Consider the following 22,718-nt stretch of genomic DNA (forward strand, 5'->3'; position numbering starts at 1 on the left):
CTGTGGGCAGTGTTTGGTGCCTGGTCTGAATGTGGCCAGTTCTAACTAGGTGAGCTCTGGACTGCTTGTGAAAGGAGACCTGACATCAACTCCACCAGAACTGAGACCCTGCAGAACTCTCTGCAGATGTGGTGTGAGCAGGGGCCCAACTTGCTGAGTATGAGGCAAAACTCACTGAGAAGGGCAGTCCTATCAGATCATGGTGGGGGGTGGGGCTTGGTGTAAGAAAGTCCTCACTGAGTGGGGCTCTGTGTTTATGCCAAGGAGGAGAGAGAAATGGTACCAACTCCTGTGTTCTTGGAGACACATGTCACTGAATGTCTCCTCTCAGAAAAGTGCTCCTAGACTAGTGAAACCCCACTGTGTGGCCCAGGTGTTCTTCAAATGGCTGTTTCCATGGTGTCTGCCCCCAGGCTGTTTGGCTGTCTTCTCTCCAGGAGCACACACTGCCCTCTTGGCTCTAGCTCATCCAAATCAGCTGACCATTACAACTCCAGGCTTTAAGACATGCTAGTTACAAGAACTCAAGAAATTCAGCCCCTCTCCTTTTCCAAGCCAAAGGCTTTGGGGAAAACTTCTCCTTATGCGTTCCCCTGAGTGCTCCTCTGTCATGCCACCTACTCCGCAACCAGGGCTCCTGCCCTCCAGAGCACTGTACTCCCTATACTCCTTATGCTCCCTTTCTCCCTAAACCATGTCTCCAAACTAGTGACTTTGTTTAATTAGTTGCTTACTAGAACCTCTGGGCATTAGATGGTGAGCCATGGTTCAATATAAGAAAAAGAAACTAACATTTAAAAAAATCATTCATGACAATCTTTATCAAAATCCCAGCAATAAAAAAAAATCTTACAAATACTGAAAGAGAGGAAGGAATACACTCAAAACCATTCTAGGAGGTCAGCGTTACCCTGATACCAACACAGGATAAACACAACACCAAAAGAAAAGGGGCTAGTTTGTCTGATACAAGTTTTGCTACTCTGGCTTTACTTTTGACATCCATTTGCATGTACAAAATCCCAAATACAGTCAAAAGAAAAAAAGAAACACACCGAAAAGAATTCTCCCTCTCTAGATACCCATCTCCCCCTGGATCCTTTCAGGTATATTAATAAAGACAGTTAAGCATGGAATAACACGCTTTTGATCAGTCAGGGTCCACTCATACACAGCTGGGTTTGTTTTCATGAATACAGCGCATTACTGCAAACGTGTTTTCTCTCCATTATGATGCCTTAATATTTTATTTCCTCAAATTACTTCATTATAAAGATATGGTATATACTGCAGACCACACACGAAGAATGGGCTGACTGACTGTTAATGTTCTAGGTAAGGCTTGTGGTCAGCAACAGGCTACTTCCATGCTAATGTAGGTATGACTTTCAGTTTTGGGGACTCCAAAGATACGCAGAGATTTTCAATTGTGGAGGGGTTGGCAACTCTCATGCCTACATTATCCACAGCTAAAATGTAAATGGATCTAGTTGTTTTCTCTCTATAAGAAATACTCTGAGTGGGGCGCCTGGGTGGCACAGCGGTTGAGCGTCTGCCTTCGGCTCAAGGCGTGATCCCGGCGTTATGGGATCGAGCCCCACATCAGGCTCCTCCGCTATGAGCCTGCTTCTTCCTCTCCCACTCCCCCTGCTTGTGTTCCCTCTCTCGCTGGCTGTCTCTATCTCTGTCAAATAAATAAAATCTTAAAAAAAAAAAAAAAAAAAGAAATACTCTGAGGAAGAATCATGTCTGAGGGGTGCCTGGGTGGCTCAGTCGGTTAAATGCCGGCTCAGGTCATGATCTTAGGGTCCTGGGATCCAGCCCAGCAACACATCAGGCTCCCTGATGGGGGGAGGGGGTTCAGCTTGTCCCTCTGTGTCCCTCCCCCTGCTCAAGCTCTGTCTCTTTCAAAAAAAATAAAAAAATTTTAGGGGCGCCTGGGTGGCACAGCGGTTGAGCGTCTGCCTTCAGCTCAGGGCGTGATCCCGGTGTTCTGGGATCGAGCCCCACATCAGGCTCTTCTGCTGTGAGCCTGCTTCTTCCTCTCCCACTCCCCCTGCTTGTGTTCCCTCTCTAGCTGGCTGTCTCTTTCAAATAAATAAAAAATCTTTTAAAAAAAATAAATAAATTTTAAAGATTATTTTTACTTATTTGCCAGGCAGAGAGAGAGCATAAGCAGGAGGAGAAGCAGGCAAAGGGAGAAGCAGGAACCATGCCAGCAAGGAGCTCGATGTGGGTCTCGATCCCAAGAGCCTGGGGATCATGACCTGAGCCAAAGGCAGCTGCTTAACAGACTGAGCCACTCAGATGTCCCTCAAATAAATAAAATCTTTAAAAAAAAATCATATCCGAAAAGTAGTTTTATTTTCTGTTGTGAATTCTCTGATGTTAGATTTGCTTTCCATTACACAGTTTACCAATTACTTACATCCTGTGTTTCAGCCTTTTATAAAGACTTTTTTTCTGAAGTGCATATTAAAAACAAAGGTCTTGCATCCATTTTCCATTTCTAGGGTTTCTACCCAGTATGCTGTCTCTGAGGTTCAGTAAGGGTACAGTTCCAGGAAAAGACTGTGCCAACATTCTTGACAATTGCAAGGCATCTCAACTGGATGTATTATCTCATGTGGACTAGTTTTGATTAGGAATTAAATGCCTTGCCTCGCTCTTTACAGTTAAGGGCTTCTCTCCACTACGCACCCTCTGTCGTTCACAAAGTGGACCGTTCTGCTTAAAGGCTTGGTCTCATTTTATGTTACATCTGCCAGACTTCTCCCAATAGGTCTTACCATAGCTTGCTAAGTTCTGAGTGGTACTTAAGGGCTTGGCCACAGTTTATACATTTCTTCCTATTATAAAATCTCTCCTCGTGATTGCGTTTTGAACACAATTTAAAAGCTTTGCCACAGTTACTCACACAGTTTCTAGTCTTCTCTCCAGGGAGGACACAATGATGATCAATGAGATCTGAGCTTCCCAAGACTCCCACACTGACTACCTTTACCCTGGTTCTCCGGATACAGTTCTCTGATGTCTACTGGAATTTTACCCTTGGTTAACATTTTTCACAGATTGATTGCATTGGTAGTTTTCTCTCCATTAGAGAGACCTCTGCAATTAAGGAAGACAGTGTCCTCACTAGAGTACAGAACACGTAAAACTTTGCTCCAGAGGAAGTATTATGTGATAACTACTGAATAGTGACGTTTCGATAAAGACCCTCCTGTGTGTATCAGAATTAGATGCTTTAGAACAAGAAGGATGATGATTATATGTTGGTGAGAAAATAATGAACCTTTTTTTTTTAAAAGATTTTATTTATTTATGTGACAGAGAGACAGCCAGCAAGAGAGGGAACACAGCAGGGGAGTGGGAGAGGAAGCAGCAGGCTTCCAGCGGAGGAGCCCAATGTGGGAATCGATCCCAGAATGCTGGGATCACACCCTGAGCCGAAGGCAGATGCCTAACGACTGCACTACCCAGGCGCCCCAAGGAAAATAATGAACCTTCTGAACAGAACTTCCCAAATCTTTCACATTTAGAATTTTTATCTTCATTTTCAAATATCAAACTTCCAGAAATATTTCTGTGAATAATTAATCCAATCATAGATTTGAAATGCTTTGAAGGATTACTTTCAGTACAGAATAGGTGACTCCCCGAGATTTCTAGATGTCCTTTCAGAAAAATTTATGGGTTTTTTAAAGATTTTATTTATTTTTATTTATTAATTTGACACAGAGAGAAAGAGAGAGCAGAAGCAGGGGGAATGGGAGACAGAGGGAGAAGCAGGCTTAGGGAGCAGGAAGCCTGAAGCGGGGCTCGATAGGACCCTGGGATCATGACCTGAGCTTAAGGCAGACGCTTAATGACTGAGCAATCCAAGCACCCCAAGATTTATGTTTCAAAAAGTGGATTTGGGGGGCACCTGGGTGGCACAGCGGTTGGGCATCTGCCTTCGGCTCGGGGCGTGATCCCCACATCGGGCTCCTCTGCTGTGAGCCTGCTTCTTCCTCTCCCACTCCCCCTGCTTGTGTTCCCTCTCTCGCTGGCTGTCTCTGTCTCTGTCGAATAAATAAAAATTAAAAAAAAAAAGTGGATTTGGGTCCTTGCATTCAAAGACAGCATTCTGCAAATATAAATGACTTAGATGGGGTTTTCCCCCAAATGATTTATATCCTTCATCTCTTCTGCCAGTAGGATTTCATTGTAACTGTCCCAGTATCCATCATAACATCCTTCCTGCCCCTCACTAGCCCCCTACACCTTCCCGGTCATAAGTATAAATACTCAGGGCCACTCCTTCCACATCTTCCCAGATCACTCTATGCAAAGAATCTTCTTCTTTTTTTTTTTTTTTAAGATTTTATTTATTCATTTGACAGAGACAGCCAGCGAGAGAGGGAACACAAGCAGGGGGAGTGGGAGAGGAAGAAGCAGGCTCCCAGTGGAGGAGCCTGATGTGGGGCTCGATCCCAGAATGCCGGGATCATGCCCGAGCCGAAGGCAGATGCTTAACGACTGAGCCACCCAGGCGCCCCTATGCAAAGAATCTTCTTTGCCAACATGCGTAGGGTGTAATCGAAAGACACAACTAAAAGATGTAAAATAAGACATCCCACTTACTATACTCACACACATACCAAATTAATACCCATCCTAGGACAGCAACCGAATGGAGAAATAAGAACCACTAGGACACTGCACCCCCATGCAGACAAAAAATGGACCAAATTACCTTTTAGATGGAACCAGAAGCCAGTTAGGAGAACATAGCACCCCCAGGCGAGTACAAATGAAGACGACACATTAAAGGAACACTCTCTAGATGAAATAAAAGGAGTCTAAACAGTAACTGAAACCACACGAGAGCATAAAGCTCTCTGCTAAACATAAAGATTTAGACAATTATACAAAGCTGTAGTGTTGGGATTAGATACCAGTCTCGTTTACTTCTGCTACAGAATTGTGTTTTACAGAAAGTATAAAAATCATCAATGTAGGTAATAAGGTACACAACATAAAAGACAGAATTTGTGATCTCGGAAACAAAGTGGGTGCAGGGGTGGAGATAGGAAAGAGAGTTTTGTATGTGATGGACAATATGAATTTTAACTGTTGTGTTTTACCTCTAAGTTGTTCTGAGGAATCTGTAAGGTAACCACAGTGAAAATACAGAAGACACAAAAGTTAATGAGAAAGGTACCAAGGCATATCATGGGTATAACACCACAATTGAAGATAAAATGTAATATGAAAACATGATACAGAGGTATAAAATGTTTCAAAATTATTTTGAATTCAAGAAAGTCTTTCTCTCATGCAAAGAGAATAAAAACTCACCAACAAATACATGATGAAATTAATGCTATGTTTATGACAACTCACCTAGGTATAGTACAACAGTCACTAACCACTAACCAAGGAGAAAAATAAACAGCCGGACCCAGAGTACGTATGTGTGATAATACAAATACAAGACAAACACACACATAATTTTATTGACAAAAAGCATAAAGTTCATACTTTCTTGAGTTATACTCACATGGTCTTGAAATGTACTGAGTTAAAAATTCTCGTCCCGTAACAAAATACACAGGTAAAACCGAATCCACAACTAACTAATGTTGTGCAAAGTCCCAAAGAAAGAAGCACATTATCATGGAATTACCAAACCAGAGAAAGACAAAATTTAACCCAAGAAAAAGACTGATGTATTACATAAAAGAAAAACTTCTATATAACTATAATTTTAAACTGTGTCCATGTACCCATGAAAAACAAGCATTTGATTGGCATGTCTTCATTGACCATAAAATTTAAAAGAATAGTCATTAAAATTGATCATAAAAAGCTGTACATGAAAATTTTATGAGCACTTAAAAAGCTTGAAAGAAACGTATTACATTATTAATATATTCCTCCTCCTACACAGAATCTAAAGCTATAATCCATTCTTTAAAGCAGAGGAAACATCTTCATTTCTAAATAAACAAACACCATGAAAACTGTAAAATATGCTGACAGACACTGTACAGGAAATTAACATTTGGGATTAAATTCTGATACATTCTGAGGAAAGTAGAAGAAAAACCTAATGATGAATTTCCCAAGAAGAAAAATTACATTACTGAACAAAAGGACTTTTCAAATACAGGGGTGTGGGGTCCTAGGTGGCTTAATCACCTAAGTGTCTGCCTTCGGCTCAGGTCATGATCTCAGGGTGCTGGGATCCAGCCCCATATTGGGATCCCTGCTCAGCAGGGTGTCTGCTTCTCCCTCTCCTTCTGCCCTTCCCCTGCTCATTCTCTCTCTGTCTCGCTCAAATAAAAAAAAATCATTAAAAAATATATATGGGAAATTTACTAATTATCTAAACTCACTTCTTAGAAAGCACATGCCCAGGTCATATCAGAACTTTTGATCTAAAAAATGCAGAGCTAAATCTCATATATAACTAATTAGAAAGTGAAAACACACATGACAAAGTCACAAGAACTTCCTAGAAGACAGAATTATAAAATGATGCAATTACTAAAAAATAAGGTAATAACTGAGACTTTATTAAAGGCTACAAGTTCTGAGTCTCTAAATGTGCTAGTTCCCCAATAGCATTATTTATGTAGGAACTCTAGGAAACAAATAGACATTACATTATTTCACCATTGAGAAATGGAGCTCAAAGAGTGGAAACTTCTGTATTAGTTCATCCGGAAAAAAAAATGAAAATTTGAAGAGAAATACAATTGTACAGTTTCTCATTTTAGGGAAGTGCTTTGTTATCTGATGAAGTTACTGAGTCTCCATTTTATAAGGTTAAGATTAAAGCCTCCGTAACATGGGAAAGCACACACTGAAAACACTAGAAATCTGTCTCCAGTGTTCCGGGAATTTCTGCACCAAACCCCAACGTGCATACAGTTACCCTGACCTACTTCTGGCATGATGAAAAACAGAATTTACACAGGGCTTAGCGTAGAGTTCCACAGAAATAGGGAGATTTCCCCAGGGCCCTCACAGCAATGGAGAAGCAATCAGATTACGGAGGCCCTCCCACACCAAGGAGCGTCTCCTGGCCTCCCTGTGCCTGTGATGGACCATCACTGGAGCTGAAGGACAATCCCTAGAGAATTACGAGCTTGATAATGTTGGATAGCAGATGTTTCTCTGTGAGAGAGAGATAAAACTGGGCATCTCCAACTGATTTTCATTCAAGGAGAGCTACTCGAACCACTGCTTAAGGTCTATCTTCCTCCTTCAGACTTGGACCTCCCCTCCATCACCTGCCTCATTCAGTCCCACCTACCTGGATGGAAGGCTACTGTCTCCTTTCTCTTCACATCCCAGAGCTGCTTCTCTTGCTCCAAAAACGTGATCAGGTCTGGCTTTGAGAGAATGAAGCCTGTTTATGAGGAAAAAGGAAAACAAGTGTTGCTGCAGATTCTAACGTTCCATCAGGATTGTGTTCAGTAGAGAAGAGAGGACACTGCAGAATCTAGAAAATGGTTTCTCAAAGGCTATTGCCCAACAGTCCCGTTAGAACACAGGAGGCATTTCTGATGCTCACATCCTGACCTCCACTTCAAAGTAGCAGACGTAATAAGAAGTGGAAATCTCAGTTTAAGTTGTGAGCAGTCCCATGCTACGGCACTCGATGTTTAGAACTGCCACTCATCTACAGAAGTGATGATGTTCCCTTCAGGAAGGGGAAGCTAAGGCTGAAAAGAACACATCATGAAGATTTTTCTCTACATCTACAAATGCCTACTTATTTCCCTTTCTGTCTGGATCTGAATTCCAGGCATTCATGGAGGAAACTTCCAAGAGACAGCCTTCACAGAAAGGAAGAAAACCCCAAGTGTGGCTTGGGAAGTCTGGAAGGAGTCAACCTCACCCAAGAACAGGAGGTGTCCGTAGTTCTCCAGCATCACGTCCCTGTACAGTTCCCGCTGCGTGTGGCTCAGGCATCCCCACTCCTCCTGGGAGAATTCTATGGCCACGTCCCCGAATGTCAGCACTCCCTGCAAGACATACCACCGTCACCAAGTGGCCATTGACAGAGTTCACAACAGTTCCTAAGATGAAAGAGGGAGTGTCATTACTGGAACCAAACCTGACCTTTCCTTCTCCGTGACATGAGTGTGGAGTAGAAGAAAAACCGATGGGACAGAGGGCTGGCTGACTGAGAACTTTCACTCCCAGAAGTCAACTATATGAACTACACAGAGCGGAGAGCCCTCCTTGTTGGGATGTGGGAGAAGAGCCACTGGTCAAGAAAGAATTCTTGAAATGTTTTTGATGTGAAATGTTGGGGTTCTGGATTGAATGATGAGGAATGAATTGCTGAGGTATCTGTGGTGCAAAAAATGTGGACTTAAAGCCTGGGGAGGGGACCGGAGGGTGCAAAGAGCTACACTGAAGTTGTGAGCAGTGACGGATTATAGGCTTTCAAGTGGGGAGGGGGTGAGGGATAACAGAAGTCTCTAAGGAATTTGGAAGCGTGTTTCCAGGACCCTGAGGGCCTAGCTGGTGTGATCATGAGGTCACTTACTGTCTGGTAATACCTTTGTCATGAGACCCTTCAGATATTTATCAGTGAGCCATATGCTTGAAGGATGATGGCAAACATACATTTGGGTGTTAGAGAGAGGAAGTTTCCAAAGGGATTTTCATAGGTTAAAGAGGATTTTCAGGATCCTGAAGGTCTGGCTATTGTCAAGCTAAGGCTGCTTTTTGCTTCCAAAAAACATTAACATTGAGGGGGTTGTGAATTCCCTGAGGAATGTCATACTCTGTTTATCTCAGGCATTTATCAAGGGATCCCAAGCTGAAGGGAAATCTAATTTTATCCACACTTCTTTTGACTTTGTTCTCCTCCTCAGAAACTACAACCAAGGGGCACCTGGATGGCTCGGTTGGCTAAAGGTTTGCCTTCAGCTCAGGTCAGGATCTCAGTCTCCTAGGATTGAGCCGCGAGTTGGGCTCCCCACTCACTGAAGAATCTGCTTCTCCCTCTTCCCTCTTTCCTCATGCATGTGCTCCATTCTGTCTCAAATATCAAAATGGTAAAAAAAGAGAAAAAAACTACTAGCAAGAGAAACTCAGAAGATAGAAGTTTACATCTGAAATGTGATAGTTTTTGCATATTGCTCAGTATATTATGTTCCTTACAAGGGATAAGAGGGACAATATGAATGCTACAGGGGAGGAACCTGGCAGTGAGCAGCAAGCCAATGAAAGAAGTTATCATCAGCTGAATGGAAACAAATTGGCATTAGTGCCTAAGGCACACCAAAGGACATAGCATCACTGGTGTTTTCTTGTGGTCTGAAAACAGGAATTCAGAATACAAATTTAATTATGAAAACACAGTGGGTATATACACAGTTCAAACACCTACAGTTTCTGCAGAGGCTGCTTTAGGTAAGCAGGCCTGAGCAAAGGAATGGAGAAAGGTCCCCCAGCAACCCCTTGGCTGAGTCCAGACAGGCCCAACAGGGGACCCACCTCAACATGGCCATAGGCCCTAACCAACCAATGGGCTACCGACAACCAGGAACAGAGACCAGAAACGGGAAAATTCCCAAAGTCCCCATAACCCCTCACCTTCCCCCTTTTAAGAAAACCCCCCACCCACTGCTCCTTGCAGACAGCCTGTCCTCTGCCGTCCTGCCTGCTGCTCTCACAGTGGATTCAGTCAACTTCTATAGCCTTTGGCCTCAGGTGACTTCCTTTCAGTGCCCACTTGACTGGCTTCTACCCAACCTTCAACCCATATTTGGGGCCCCATCTGACTGACGGAGACATCACAGTTTCCATGTGCTGTAATAGCTAGTATATTTCATTTTTTAATTTTTAAAGATTTATTTATATTTGATTCTTTTAATCATTTTTTTATTGGGATGCCTGGGTGGCTCAGTCAATTGGGCATCTGCCTTCAGTTCAGGCCATGATCCTGAGGTCCTGGAATTGCCTCCAGGATTGGGTTCCTTGCTCAGTGGGGAGCCTGCTTCTCCCTCTGCCTGCTTCTCACCCTGCTTGTATGCTCTCTCACTCTTTTTCTGACAAATGAATAAAATTTTAAAATAAGACTGTATTTATTTGAAAGAGCGAGAGAGCACAAGGAGGCAGAGCGGCAGAGGGAGAGGGAGAAGCAGGCTTCCCGCCCAACGGGGAGTCTGATGTGGGGCTGGATCCCACAACCTGAGCTGAAATCAACAGTCCAAGCTTAGCCGACTGAGACACCCAGATGCCCTTTAAGTGTATTTTACATAGAATATCTTTTTCACATTCTAAACACCAAGACTCACCCACCCCCTTTTTTTAGATTTCAAACATTCCAAGTTATTCCGGACCTTATAGCCATCGTGTTTACTTCTGCATTTTCTCACTCCCGGGCTACACAGAGCTGATCAAGCATTCAGAGGGGACCTAAATGAGAAATGTTTTCCCTCCCGGATATCCCAGGACCAGACCTCATCAGCAATAGGAATCTTGGACTCAACACCTTCCCCTCTGGATCTGCCACCAAGGGAATATTTTCCATACTTGCAGGACTTTCATTCAAAGTGACAACTGTTGATGCCCTATTGGGAGGCATGTTGGAGACACAGGAGAGAAGGCTCTGGGATACAGAGAAGTGTTCTAAAGACTTGACCTTGAGTATCATTTCTGAAATGATCTTAAAAATAGGTGAAAACATAAGGGAGAAACATCAGAACTAGAGGAATCAACATTTTCAATTTCTAAAGGCAGGAATCTAAGGAGAAAAAGATGACACAGCCTCTCCTGGGACACCAGGCTTACCTGAGAACTGGCCATTTCTTCTTTCACTGAGACCTCTCGATTTCTCTCTCACCAGATCTCTGTGGAGAAATCACAGCAGGATCAGGGGAAAGATCCCCTTGAAGCCCCCAACAGAGCCTCTCAAACTGCGGCGGCCCCCCGCTGAGCTCTTATGCTAAGGATATAATAGGAAAACAGGTTCGTGACCCGGCCGGCTTTAGCGCTGACGTCAGGGCACGAGCAGTTGGGAACGCCCGCCCGGACTGCTCAGGGTGGAACGCTGCCCTTCCAGAAACCCCCTCAGATAAGGAGCGACCAGGAACTTCTGGTCGGCCCAGGGCAGAACGTGCCCCAACCGAAACCTGATTGCTTCTACGAGCTGGTGGGTCCGTAGAAACAAGTTTAAGAATAGGCTTCACTAGGGGCGCCTGGGTGGCACAGCGGTTCAGCGTCTGCCTTCAGCTCAGGGCGTGATCTCGGCGTTATGGGATCGAGCCCCACATCAGGCTCCTCCGCTATGAGCCTGCTTCTTCCTCTCCCACTCCCCCTGCTTGTGTTCCGTCTCTCGCTGGTTGTCTCTATCTCTGTTAAATAAATAAATAAAATCTTTTAAAAAAAAATAGGTTTCACTTGCTGCATTTGGGGAGCTGACCGGGCAGAGCACGGGAACCAAGGCTGTGGTGGTGACAGGTGTAGATCCACGACTTCTCCACTGATCAGTTTCGGAGATTGACACATTCTCTGTGTTTCTGCTAGAGAAAGGGAGACACCTTACAAAGGGAGTTTCCTCTTGTAAATGCAAATGTCTCTTTCAAAAGTAAACACAGGATTTCACAGTTTTGCCTTTAACCGTTTCTTTAAAACAAACAGCCTAAAATAATGCTTAGGCCAAAGAGACATTTTAGGCTGACAAAATCCTCCCCTTTGGTAGGTAAATGTTTATTTTTGTAAGTAACTGCTGCACAGTTTTCGATAGTGATGTGTGCAGAAAATAATCAGACCAGTTAGTAACCAAGTGAGCCTTGGAGAAGTAGGAGAGCTCAGATTTATTTCACCCTGGCGGACCCAGAGGAGCTACTGCTCAAATATTCTGGGCCCCGGGGCAGCAGGGTTATAGAGCTTTTTATAGCAGAGTGCCGGAGGTCAGGTTCGAAGGGCCTTGCTGACTGCTGGTAGGTGGGTTTAAACTGGCGGGGCGGGGGGGGGGGGGGGCTGCTTTAGGCGGGAACAGCAGTTAGGATGGACCAGTAGCTTGTGGTGGGAAGTCTGCTTACAGAAGTAGGAAAGGCTGGTTATCATTTGCTCCCAGCAGCGCTTCTGGTTATGTAGCTTTTGTTAGTAACTTCATCTACTGGGGCCCTGCAGGCCTAGGCCTGCTGTGGGTAATTTTCCTCTTCAAATGTACTGTTCCCCCCCTCATCAGCGATATATGAGAATTCTAATTTTCAACACTCTCAGGAAAATTTGATGTTATTCTTTTTCTTCATTTTACCCATTCTAGAAAACATTGAGTGGTTTTGTCGCAGAAAAGTAAAAATCAGACTGGTGCGAGACCAAGGGACACTCGGGTTTTATTTTATGCCGCGGACCCAGAAGAGCTTCTGCTTGAAATTCTGGACCTAAGGCAACGGGGTTATAGGGCTTTTTTTTTCTTTTTTTAAAGATTTTATTTATTTATTTGACAGAGAGAGAGACAGCCAGCGAGAGAGGGAACACAAGCAGGGGGAGTGGGAGAGGAAGAAGCAGGCTCATAGCGGAGGAGCCTGATGTGGGGCTCGATCCCAGAACGCTGGGATCACGCCCTGAGCCGAAGGCAGACACTTAATGACTGAGCCACCCAGGTGCCCTGGGTTATAGGGCTTTTATAAGGGATTGCAGGGAGTCAGGCTCCAAGGCTATGCTTGCTGCTGGTAGGTGGGTTTGAACTGGGGGACCTGGGGCTGCTTTAGGTGGGAACAGTAGTGAGGGAGCCTGTGGTGGGAAGCCTGTTTACGCAAGCAGAAATGGCTGGTTATCTCTTGCTCCCGGTAGGGGTTCTGGTTATCTCTAGCTTATCATTAGGAACTTTCCATCTTCTGGGGCCTCCTGGCCTGGGCCTGTTCTGGGTAATTTTCCTCTTCATTCCCCCCTTTCAATGTCTTTTCTAACTTAGAATGGGCATCGATCATTACTCTTAGATTTCTTGCTGGTCTAGAGGTCTGCATTGAGTTACCAGCAGATTTTACCAACCAGACTCACTATACCTATGTAGACTATGGCTAGAGCGATTTTCTGTGTCCAGTTCCAGTCACCTGGGGCTGACTCAGCTAAACCTACAGAGACATTGGGTCACAAGTACCACTATTATTACTGGTATAGGGTGGCATGGAGACTTTAGTGTCCAAATGTTCCCCATTGAGTTCCTCAAGCTTCCACAGTGTGTTGGCCCCCAGGTTTGCGACTGGAGCAAGGTTGTAGACTCAGCTCCCCCGGGGGATCTGTGAGTTTCCTCAGGGTGTCAAGTTAGGCCAGGGGCCCTCTTGGCAGCTGTGGGTTGCTGGGTCATCCTCTGGATCTTTAACTTGAGGGGGTCAGTCAGGTCCCAGGCTGTCTGCCAATCTCTAGTGTCTGGGGGCGGGGGTGGCGTTGTGTTCTTTACTTGGGAACAATGGATCCAGGGAGTGATACCTGCAGCTTTTAACAGCAGTGGGAGTTGCCACTATTACTAGATAGGGGGCCCAACCAAGTGGGTTGGAACAGCTTCTTCTTCCAATCTTTTACCTATTATCATGCCCCCTGCGCCCCGTTGGTGGGAACAGGCCCAGTTACCCATGGGGATAGGGGTCCTTTCTAAAGCTTCTCAGGAGATGTGCCTTAGAGTTTTCCCCAGGGCTTGGAGGTGTTGGGACACTTCTAAGTCTCCAATCTGTTTGAGGTCTCCAAGCCTGCTTATTAATGGGGGGGGGGGCTGCCATAGCTCCTTTGAGGTGAATTATACCTAGGTAGGTGTACAGCTTTAAGAAGAGTAATAATTTCCAAACTGCTCTGTGAGCATGTTGGACTAGGGAAGCATATTTGTAGTCAGTATAAATATTAATTTTTAAGGCTCTGGCCATTGCGAAGCATGAGTGAACACTACAGCATCCCCAGCTTTTATTCCTTTTTATAAAACTATTGTCATCAGTAAAACAACTGTGATCTGTATTTTTGATAGGGGAATCTCTTAAATCTGGTTGACTAGCGTAAACAGGATCACTAATCTCTGAACAGTTAAGCTCTTTAGAAGTACAATGGTCAGGGTCAGGCACAGCGGCAGCTGGGTTTAAAGCTTGACAGGTTTTCAGTATTATTTTAGGCATATCTATAAGCATTGCCTGGTATGTAATAAGTCTGCCTCCCATCATCTACTGGGGGCCTTTGGTCTCTGAGACACTCTGGACCTGATGTGAAGTCATTCTGTCAGGGACCGTCACATAGGCTCTTTTTACCAGGAGGGCTGTTTTGTGCTTGGCTAAAGCCTTTGTTTACAACTGTACCTCAATGGGATAAATATGACTATGAGGGATGAAATCCATCAAGAAGCCCTTTGAGGTCTGGCCTTAACAAATCCTAATTATAAGGTAACACTGGCAAGTGGGAGAAGACTTGTCAAGAGATAAGGGCATCCCCAAGTGCATCATCCAATCCAATCATAAAGTGGGGGTCATCCATTATTTCCACAAGCCCATAGTTAACCCTATTGAGTGGGGTATGCTCTGGCTTTTATGGAGTGATTTCATTGTCCAGCCACAAAGAACTGGTCAAGGTACTAGTTGAGTTATACAATTAATGGGGCAATCAATCCCATTTTCCAGTTGTTTAAATCATCGTATGCTCGTGGGGTCCTGTTATTGTCCCCAAAGAATAAAAAGCATGAAGATTGTATACATGAGCTACTGTGCAATTTTCTCTGAAGTTTAGCTCAAGCTGTCTAGCTTAGGTAAACATCATTCCAAGATAATGAGAATTTAACATCCACAAAGGTGTATTATTGAAACACGTATCTCTCTATAATGACCCTCATTTCCAGAGATAGCCAAATAAGACGAATTTGTTTGAAAAACAAATCCAGTTTTAACAAATAGCATAATTATTTACATAAGCTCAGCAAGAATAGTGACTGATCATACAGATCTTTTAGAATCTGCTTTGAGGAACTTTCATAAGGAATTTCTAGGTGGAACTTTTAGTAGCCTCTCCAAGGCCAGAAGCCAAGCCAAATACTTGCCATCAGACATGCCGGCAATACCTGTAGATTTGGGTGACTTCCTCTTCACAAGGTCCCCAATATATATTGAGGTTTCTGCACCTGCCAGGAAGTGACATTCTTGACTCACCTTGTGAGGCTGCTGGAAACTTCTGTAAGCAAGGTATCAGGCCAACAGTTCCAAGCTGCTTTTTGGCTCCAGGTTTCATAAAGTCAACCTCAATTCCTTAAAGCTGTTTGGTCATATCTGAGTCTATGCATGTCTCTCTCAAATATGATGTTCCAGTCAAAGCCTTGGTAAAATAACTAATGTTTCCAATGGTGTCCTGTTACAAGGAGAACAGATTCTTATTCAACTTAGGCAAACAACTATGATTCCCCTGGAAGAAAGAATACTGAGACGTTTTGAATTTCAGAGGGTTCAGGCAGAGAGAAAAGTTAAATGCTTCTATTTGTTCACAAATGAGTACTTTATCACGTTTTTGTAAGTCATAGATATCTTAAGAGAAAGTTTTCTTAATCTGGAAGAGTTAACATTAGAGAACCATAAAGTTCCACAAAAGAGTCACAACACTATAATTGTTTTTTTTTTTAAGTTCATTTAGTCCCATGTTACTAATTCTGGTTTAGTGTGAATGCAGCTTTAGTTAGTTCTGGAAATTCTTACTCATTTCAGTTTTGATCTTAAAGATACTGAATACCTGTTTTTGTCCTAAAAATCCTTTATATGAATTTCCTTGAAGATGAAACTCATTTTACAAGACAATAAGAACAATTATAAATGTCTAAAAAAGCTCAGAAATGGACACTGCCAATGACCCCATATGAGAGTTCACCACGATACGATTGACAAGGAAACTCAGTTATTTCTTGACACACAACGTCGAGTGATGATCTTGTCTTAGTACATTAAAACTTTAGGAACTGCACATTATCTCCAGAATAGTTACAGCACCCACCCAAATGTAACCCAAGGCTTATCACTTGCTTAACGGTACTTCTGGATTACCTTAGCATAAAAGGTCTAATGAGTTAAAGTGACTTCATTTACAATTTAAATCTGGGAAGGTTTGTTAAAACTTTAAAGTTACTTTAAAGTTTAGTTTTTAAACTTTAAAGTTACTTTAAAGGCTTGTGTTGACAAGCCTGAACACGATTACAGATCATCACAAAACTCATTTTTATCAAGGTGATAATAAGAGATCTGAGAAGCAAATATGTAGGGCTCTATAGTTGTTAGTAAAATTTAGCTCCTTTAACGTTGAGAACTTTTCTTTTTTTAAAGATTTTATTTATTTATTTGACAGAGATAGAGACAGCCAGTGAGAGAGGGAACACAAGCAGGGGGAGTGGGAGAGGAAGAAGCAGGCTCATAGCGGAGGAGCCTGATGTGGGGCTCGATCCCACAACTCCGGGATCACGATCACGCCCTGGGCCAAAGACAGACGCTGAACCGCTGTGCCACCCAGGCGCCCCATGTTGAGAACTTTTAACTAAGTAGTCAAAGACCTGATAACAACTACACATAGAACTTTTTGTTTTCTGGGCAGACAAGAGAAAAAAACCTTTGCTTATATTTTCTTATCCAGAGTAGATGAATAATCCAAGAAAACTTGTCTTTTTGAACAGAGAGAAAGCAGTCTTTCAATATCATACTAGTATACTTTAAAATCTATTTATTTTAATCTCAATCCATCCTGACCACACCTAAAATTTCATTCTAAAGTTTTTTTCCTTTACAAGCCTTCTACAACTTTTCTTTGCAGTTAGACCCTGTCCCAAGTCATTCCTTTTAAACGACTAGCCTCATTTAGGACAAAATTACCTTCTTTTTTACCTTTACCAAAAATGCATTCCCATTTTTAAAAAATCTTTCTTATATATCTTCTACTTTTCTACAGAGTTGTTTTCCTTATTCCCATTAGTCTTAATTACACTTAGTAGAATTGTGCACTCAGAAACCTCTGTGTCCAGTGAAGCCTAAGTAGTAACCAATTGTGAACTGTTACATCAGAATTCTTTAGATGGCAAATTTATGAATTAATGAAGCACAAAACATGTTTACCCACAGATTTAAATATCCTTAGTTTCTTTGCAATAAGAAGTAAGTCAAAAGCACAAACCTATGTCTAGTTATCAATGATTTAGCACTTTATGCTATTTTGGAAAAGACCTAGATGTCTCACGAATTTCATTTTAGTATCGTTTGCTGACAAACTGCAACAGAGATAACACAAGCTTATTTGACCTTCGTAAATCTTGGTGGAATAAAAGTTTCACATTCAGTCCTGATAACTTAAAAGACATGTCTATCTTAATTAAACCAACAAACTTAACTTAGTTTAAATAATGAACTATGTTCCCCTTGGATCCTCCCCCTGGATCCATTGTCAATTTTTACCTGAGACACTGGTGGGGAAATCGGAGTGGGTGGTGTTTGGTCCAGGGGGTGCTCTTCTCGCTCCTGGACATGAAGGGAGGAGCCATGGTGCCTGAGGCCCCGAGGATGGTCTGGAAGATGGTTATGCAGGCCGCACCCAAAGTGGTGCAAAATGGAGAAGGGGGAAGGGAGACTGAAGAGGCAAGTGCTGCCAGAAGGCAGAGAAAGGGTTCTGGGTTCCAGAGCTCATCAGCTCCAACGCCCTGTCTTCCCACCAACAAAGAGGAATAGGCAGTCCACGTCGGGCCAGAGAAGATGGAATTTCCCCAAAACAAAGTGAGTTTCGGCAGCTGCTTGGGAATATTCCTTAAGTCCCGGTCCCGGTCCCGAGGGAGACTAACCAATGATGGCTCCAGTGATAGCCATTAACCCGGGAAATGAGTGAGGGAGAAGCCCCCACATCTGTGAGGAAGAACAGTGAGAGAGAAGAGAGAACCCCATTTGTCTGGGATGGCCTGCTTCCTCCAGCAACCTGGATTTATTTTGGAGGAGGCCTATTTAGATAACAATCATCCAATGTCAGGAGAGAGTTCACTAGCCAAATATGCTCTGCCAGAGGCCTTTTGGGTGCTGGTGTTGTTTTATTAGGGGATTTGCTACAGCATGGGGGACAATGAGTCTCTGGATCAGGCAGTTTCCATTAGTCCCCTTCTCCTTCTGGCTGGGTCTCCTTGCAGGCTCTGTGCTTTGTGACTGTCTTGCTGCCTTCTCTGCCTCTCTAGTCACAATCCCTAAAGACAAAGTACCAATTAAGGTTTGTTTGTTTTTTAATAACGTATTAATTATTTATAACTCATCAAAGAGCAACTTTCAAACAATATGGGTAAAATAAATTGAGTTTTAACAAATACACAAATGGCCTAAGATTATCACCATAATTAAGATGAGCTAATCTCAATAGAAACATGAAAAGTACATTTCCATGGGTATTATGATTGTCACCCTCAAATACAGAAGCAGAATGACGTGTTAGAATAGCATAGATTTTGAAGATCATTGGGAAATAGTATCAGACATCTTCTGGAGAGTTACTAAACATTAGATATTTGTCTAAGCAATTAATAGAGATAATCTAATTTGAATCTCACAACTCTGTTATGTAAACACTACCTATATTTTGCAGATGAAGAAGCAAGGCACAAAAAATTTAGAACAGTTGTTCAAGTCTCATCACTAGGAAGTGATTGAAATAAATTTTGAAACCTGGCTGCAGAATTCCAGAAGCCATACATTTCCTCCCTGTGTTTGAATCGCTGCTTCGGATTATCAGATTTTTTTTTTTTAACCTGCAACTACTTATTTACTAGGTGATCAAAGTTACATTATTTACATTCTACAAGCATACATGGTGTTTTGGGAAATGAAATGCAAGGGTATGTCTAACAGGCCCAGCATAACGCCTGGTTTATCAGGGACACTCGGAATTCATACTCTCCTCTCATCTTTCTTAAACTCAAGGAGGAGAGCTCCTGTTCTTTTACATTTTGTTTCTGTCTGGATCAAGTTTCCTGTGGGCTGTCAGAACTGCTAAATCAGACACTCTTCACACATGTCACTTAGAAGAAGCAGGAACATCCTCTTCCTGCAGCACTTGGGCCCTTTAAATACAGAGTGAGAGCCTCTCCCCGGTCTGTCTCTACAGCTGCTCCCTGTCAGCACCTTAGGGCAGTCTGACCTGCACAAGAGCCTGGAGCTCTTGATGATAGAGACAGAAATGTCTGCACCTGACTGACACTGATGGCAGGGGCCGCCACTCCCAGGGGGCTGTGACCTGGGCCACATGCAAACACAGCATGCCAGGGGACACCTGGGTGGCTCAGTCATTGGGCGTCTGCCTTCGGCTCAGGGCGTGATCCTGGAGTCCTGGGATCGAGCCCCACATCAGGCTCCTCTGCTGGGAGCCTGCTTCTTCCTCTCCCACTCCCCCTGCCTGTGTTCCCTCTCTCACTGGCTCTCTGTCAAATAAATAAATAAAATCTTAAAAAAAAAAAAAAAAAAAAACCACAACAGCATGCCAAAGGCTGAATCCACTTTGCTGAAATCAGATTCTTTCCTCTATAGGGAGTACACCAGACTCATCTAAACTGGGTTGTAATTCTCACTGGAGCAGGCAGATCTTGGAAACTAGCAGTATTTTCACCACTCCTTTGAAATGCCATCAGCTATATAAGAATTTCATCCACGGGGCACCTGGGTGGCGCAGTCGTTAAAGCGTCTGCCTGCAGCTCAGGGCATGATCCTGGCATTCCGGGATCGAGTCCCACATCGGGCTCCTCTGCTGGGAGCCTGCTTCTTCCTCTCCCACTCCCCCTGCTTGTTGTTCCCTCTCTCTCTGGCTGTCTCTCTGTCACATAAATAAATAAAATCTTTAAAAAAAAAAAAAAAAGAATTTCATCCACAACTACTAAGTCACAATGTGACTTCCGGTCAGAACTGCATTCTGCCGTATTTTATTCCGATTTCTAAAACCAAGGTTTCATGCAGAGTCTTATCACCAATTAAAAGAAACATTTCCAGTCTTAGTTTTCTTCCCATTTATCACTTCCTCTTCTGTGCGGCTCAGCCTCAGGCCCCCAGTCAGAGGAGGACGGCAGTCCCCACGCTTCCTGACCCGCTCACCCTTCTCCAGAGCTCATCCCCACTGCTGCCCCTGCTGCCCCCGGCCGGGGCCTCTCTGAGAAACAGGCTTTGCTTCCTTAAAGCCTTTGGGCTCTTTACTTGGGTTACAAATATCTTACCCTGGCCCTTCCTATTAGAGCAGAATCCGACCCACAGGGAGCAGAGTTTGGGCTATCTGGAGCCAAGAATCGATATATGGGAATTGGTCAGGGTGTCTGGGAGTCCCAACCATAATTTTGTAAATGACCTGGACAGCGGGTAGGGCTTTGGGCACCCTTGGAGGGTCAGTCGACCTCAATGGTGGCCCATTCCAGTTCACATAATGTACGTAATTTTCCAGGAGACATTTTGATCCCATAGTCTTCTGAGAACCCGTTCTTAAAATTTGGAGCAGACAGTCTAGCACTGTAGGTTTTGAAGAGATTCTTCCCATGATGAACAGGGGCTCTCTTGCCCACCCTATGTGTTCCCTCCCTGCCTCGGTGGTGCAAAGACAAACAGGGGTGGGTGACCCTCCAAGGACAGACCAATCAGATGCCCACCTGTCTGCTCTCCTGGAGGAGACGTGGGTGCCTCTTAGCCATAGGAGTCCCTATAAGCCCGGAGTGGTGCCCCATAGGGATCGCCCAAGACTCTATGGGGCCCACTCAGACTCCACAGTCTCAAGACCATGGAGGTTCTTGTCCTGTGGGACCTCCCCCCACCCCATCCCTGACCTATGGAATTCCTTTCAGAAATTCCTGGGAGGTGATCAAGCTCGACTGCCTTCTGCTCAGTGGAGCGGGACCTGACTAGGGATTATCTCCCCAGGAGCCCTACCGAGTCCCGATGATGCTCTGCCAGGCCACGTGGTCCACTTCTCCTTGGAGTCAGCCTGGGGCAAGGCTGCGCAGAGGGTTGGAACTCCAGGGTGAAGGAGGACCCGGAACACCATCGGGTGGCACACCACTGCATTCGATCCTGAGTCCCTTTCTGCTCCGTGCAGTCCAGCCACCTACCAGGGGGCCAGAATGGGTGGCATCTCACTGGGGCTTCCAGAAATGTGGAAAAATAAAAATCAGACCAGTGAGAGACCAAGTGACACTTGGAGAAGGAGGAGAACTTGGGTTTATTTTACGACCGGGTAACCAGATGAGCTCCTGCTCGGAATTCTGGGCCTAGGAGAGTGGGATTATAGGGCTTTTACACAGGAGTGCAGGGAGTCCTGTTGCAAGGGCTGTGCTGACTGCTGGTAGGTGGGTTTAAAGGGGGGGGGGTTACTTTAGGCAGGAAGCCTGTTTACAGAAGCAGAAAAGGCTGTTATCTCTTGCTCCTAGTGGGGTTTCTGGTTATCTCTGGTTTATTGTTAATAACTTCCCATCTACGGGGGCCTGCCAGCCTGGGCCCACTCTGGGTAATTTTCTTCTTCCGTGTCTCACTGTAAAATATGAAAATTTTTTTTTTAAGATTTTATTTATTTGACAGAGACAGTGAGAGAGGGAACACAAGCAGGGGGAATGGGAGAGGGAGAAGCAGGCTTCCCACTGAACAGAGAGTCCAACGTGAGGCTCCACCTCAGGACCCTGGGATCACAACCCCAGCCGAGGCAGACGCTTAACGACTGAGCCACCCAGGCGCCCCAAATATGAAGTGTTCTTACAACAGTTGTCCTGGTGACTGAAATGAAAACCACTTAAAAGCATCAAGATTAACAAACAAAGAAAAAAGTGGCCAGATGAATGCTTCAGCAAGACCCCATTTCAAAATAAGTAACCTTTCTCTTCTCCTCCACCAAGCTCTTCTTGATTTCTCAGCCCTTTGTTTTGGGAACCTGGTTCCACCCTGACAACGTGATGAACAAGGCTGGCAACACAGACACAATTCCTGTGCAAACCGGCTAGACCCTGCATTTCCCTACAAACCCCAGCCCCTGCCTCTGGGTGGGCTCGCAGGTTTGAAGGCCCTGACCTGCTGCAGACTCTTTTGCTGGCAAAGCAATAAAGCTACTGGTCCTCTGCAGCGGCCCCGGCCAAGAGCTTATGCTAACAATATAATAGGAAAACATGTTAGTGACCCCGCCGGCTTTAGTGTGGACGTCAGAGCATGAGCAGTTGGGAATGCCTGGCTTGCTCAGGGCAGAATGTCGCCCTCCCCTGAAACCTGATTACTCCTGACACTAGCCTGCGGGGTCTGTACAACATAGATAAGAATATGCTTTGCTTTGTTTACTTGACCTTGATGTACTATAGGCTTTAAGACTCCCTTTGATTACCCTTGATTGTCTTTGATTGTTTATCGCCAATAAATACACGAGGCTATAGCTGCTCGGAGAGATTGCATTCCTTGCTGTCGTCCCCTGCTTCCTCGTTTCTTTCACAGCTAAACTGTCTGTGCCTCATCCTTCAATCCTTCGGATCCTTCTTCGAATCACTGCCGTTCCGCGGCATTCCTCTTTATCCCCAACTCTGTCTTCACATTCTAGTTCTATTCTGGGTGTGAAGCATGGAGGTCAGTCAACAATGAATATTAGGACAGGAAAACTTGTTTTTCTTCCTCTATTCTCAATTCCTTGGCCCGTCTAATAATTAAAGTGATGTAAGACAGTTTCACAAGAGAAAACAATTTCTTCATTATGGGAACCTGAAAAAAATGAGGCTCAAAGATTGCAGC

General features: G+C 44.2%; 2 protein-coding genes across 2 annotated transcripts in view; one reads left to right on the top strand and one right to left on the bottom strand.

The window, feature by feature from the left end:
- The window catches only part of LOC100481534 (zinc finger protein 420), a 57,453-nt gene extending 42,225 nt beyond the window's left edge, over positions 1-15,228 (bottom strand). The window contains 4 exon segments of the mRNA XM_034639072.1: positions 7,303-7,402; positions 7,895-8,021; positions 10,807-10,865; positions 15,141-15,228. Of these exon segments, the coding sequence (XP_034494963.1) occupies positions 7,303-7,402; positions 7,895-8,021; positions 10,807-10,821 (242 nt within the window). The 5' untranslated portion in view covers positions 10,822-10,865; positions 15,141-15,228.
- LOC105234925 (zinc finger protein 850) overlaps positions 1-22,718 on the top strand; it is a 265,552-nt gene that overhangs the window by 138,189 nt on the left and 104,645 nt on the right.

Source organism: Ailuropoda melanoleuca, chromosome 12, assembly GCF_002007445.2.
Source record: "Ailuropoda melanoleuca isolate Jingjing chromosome 12, ASM200744v2, whole genome shotgun sequence".
NCBI classification, from domain to species: Eukaryota; Metazoa; Chordata; class Mammalia; order Carnivora; family Ursidae; genus Ailuropoda; species Ailuropoda melanoleuca.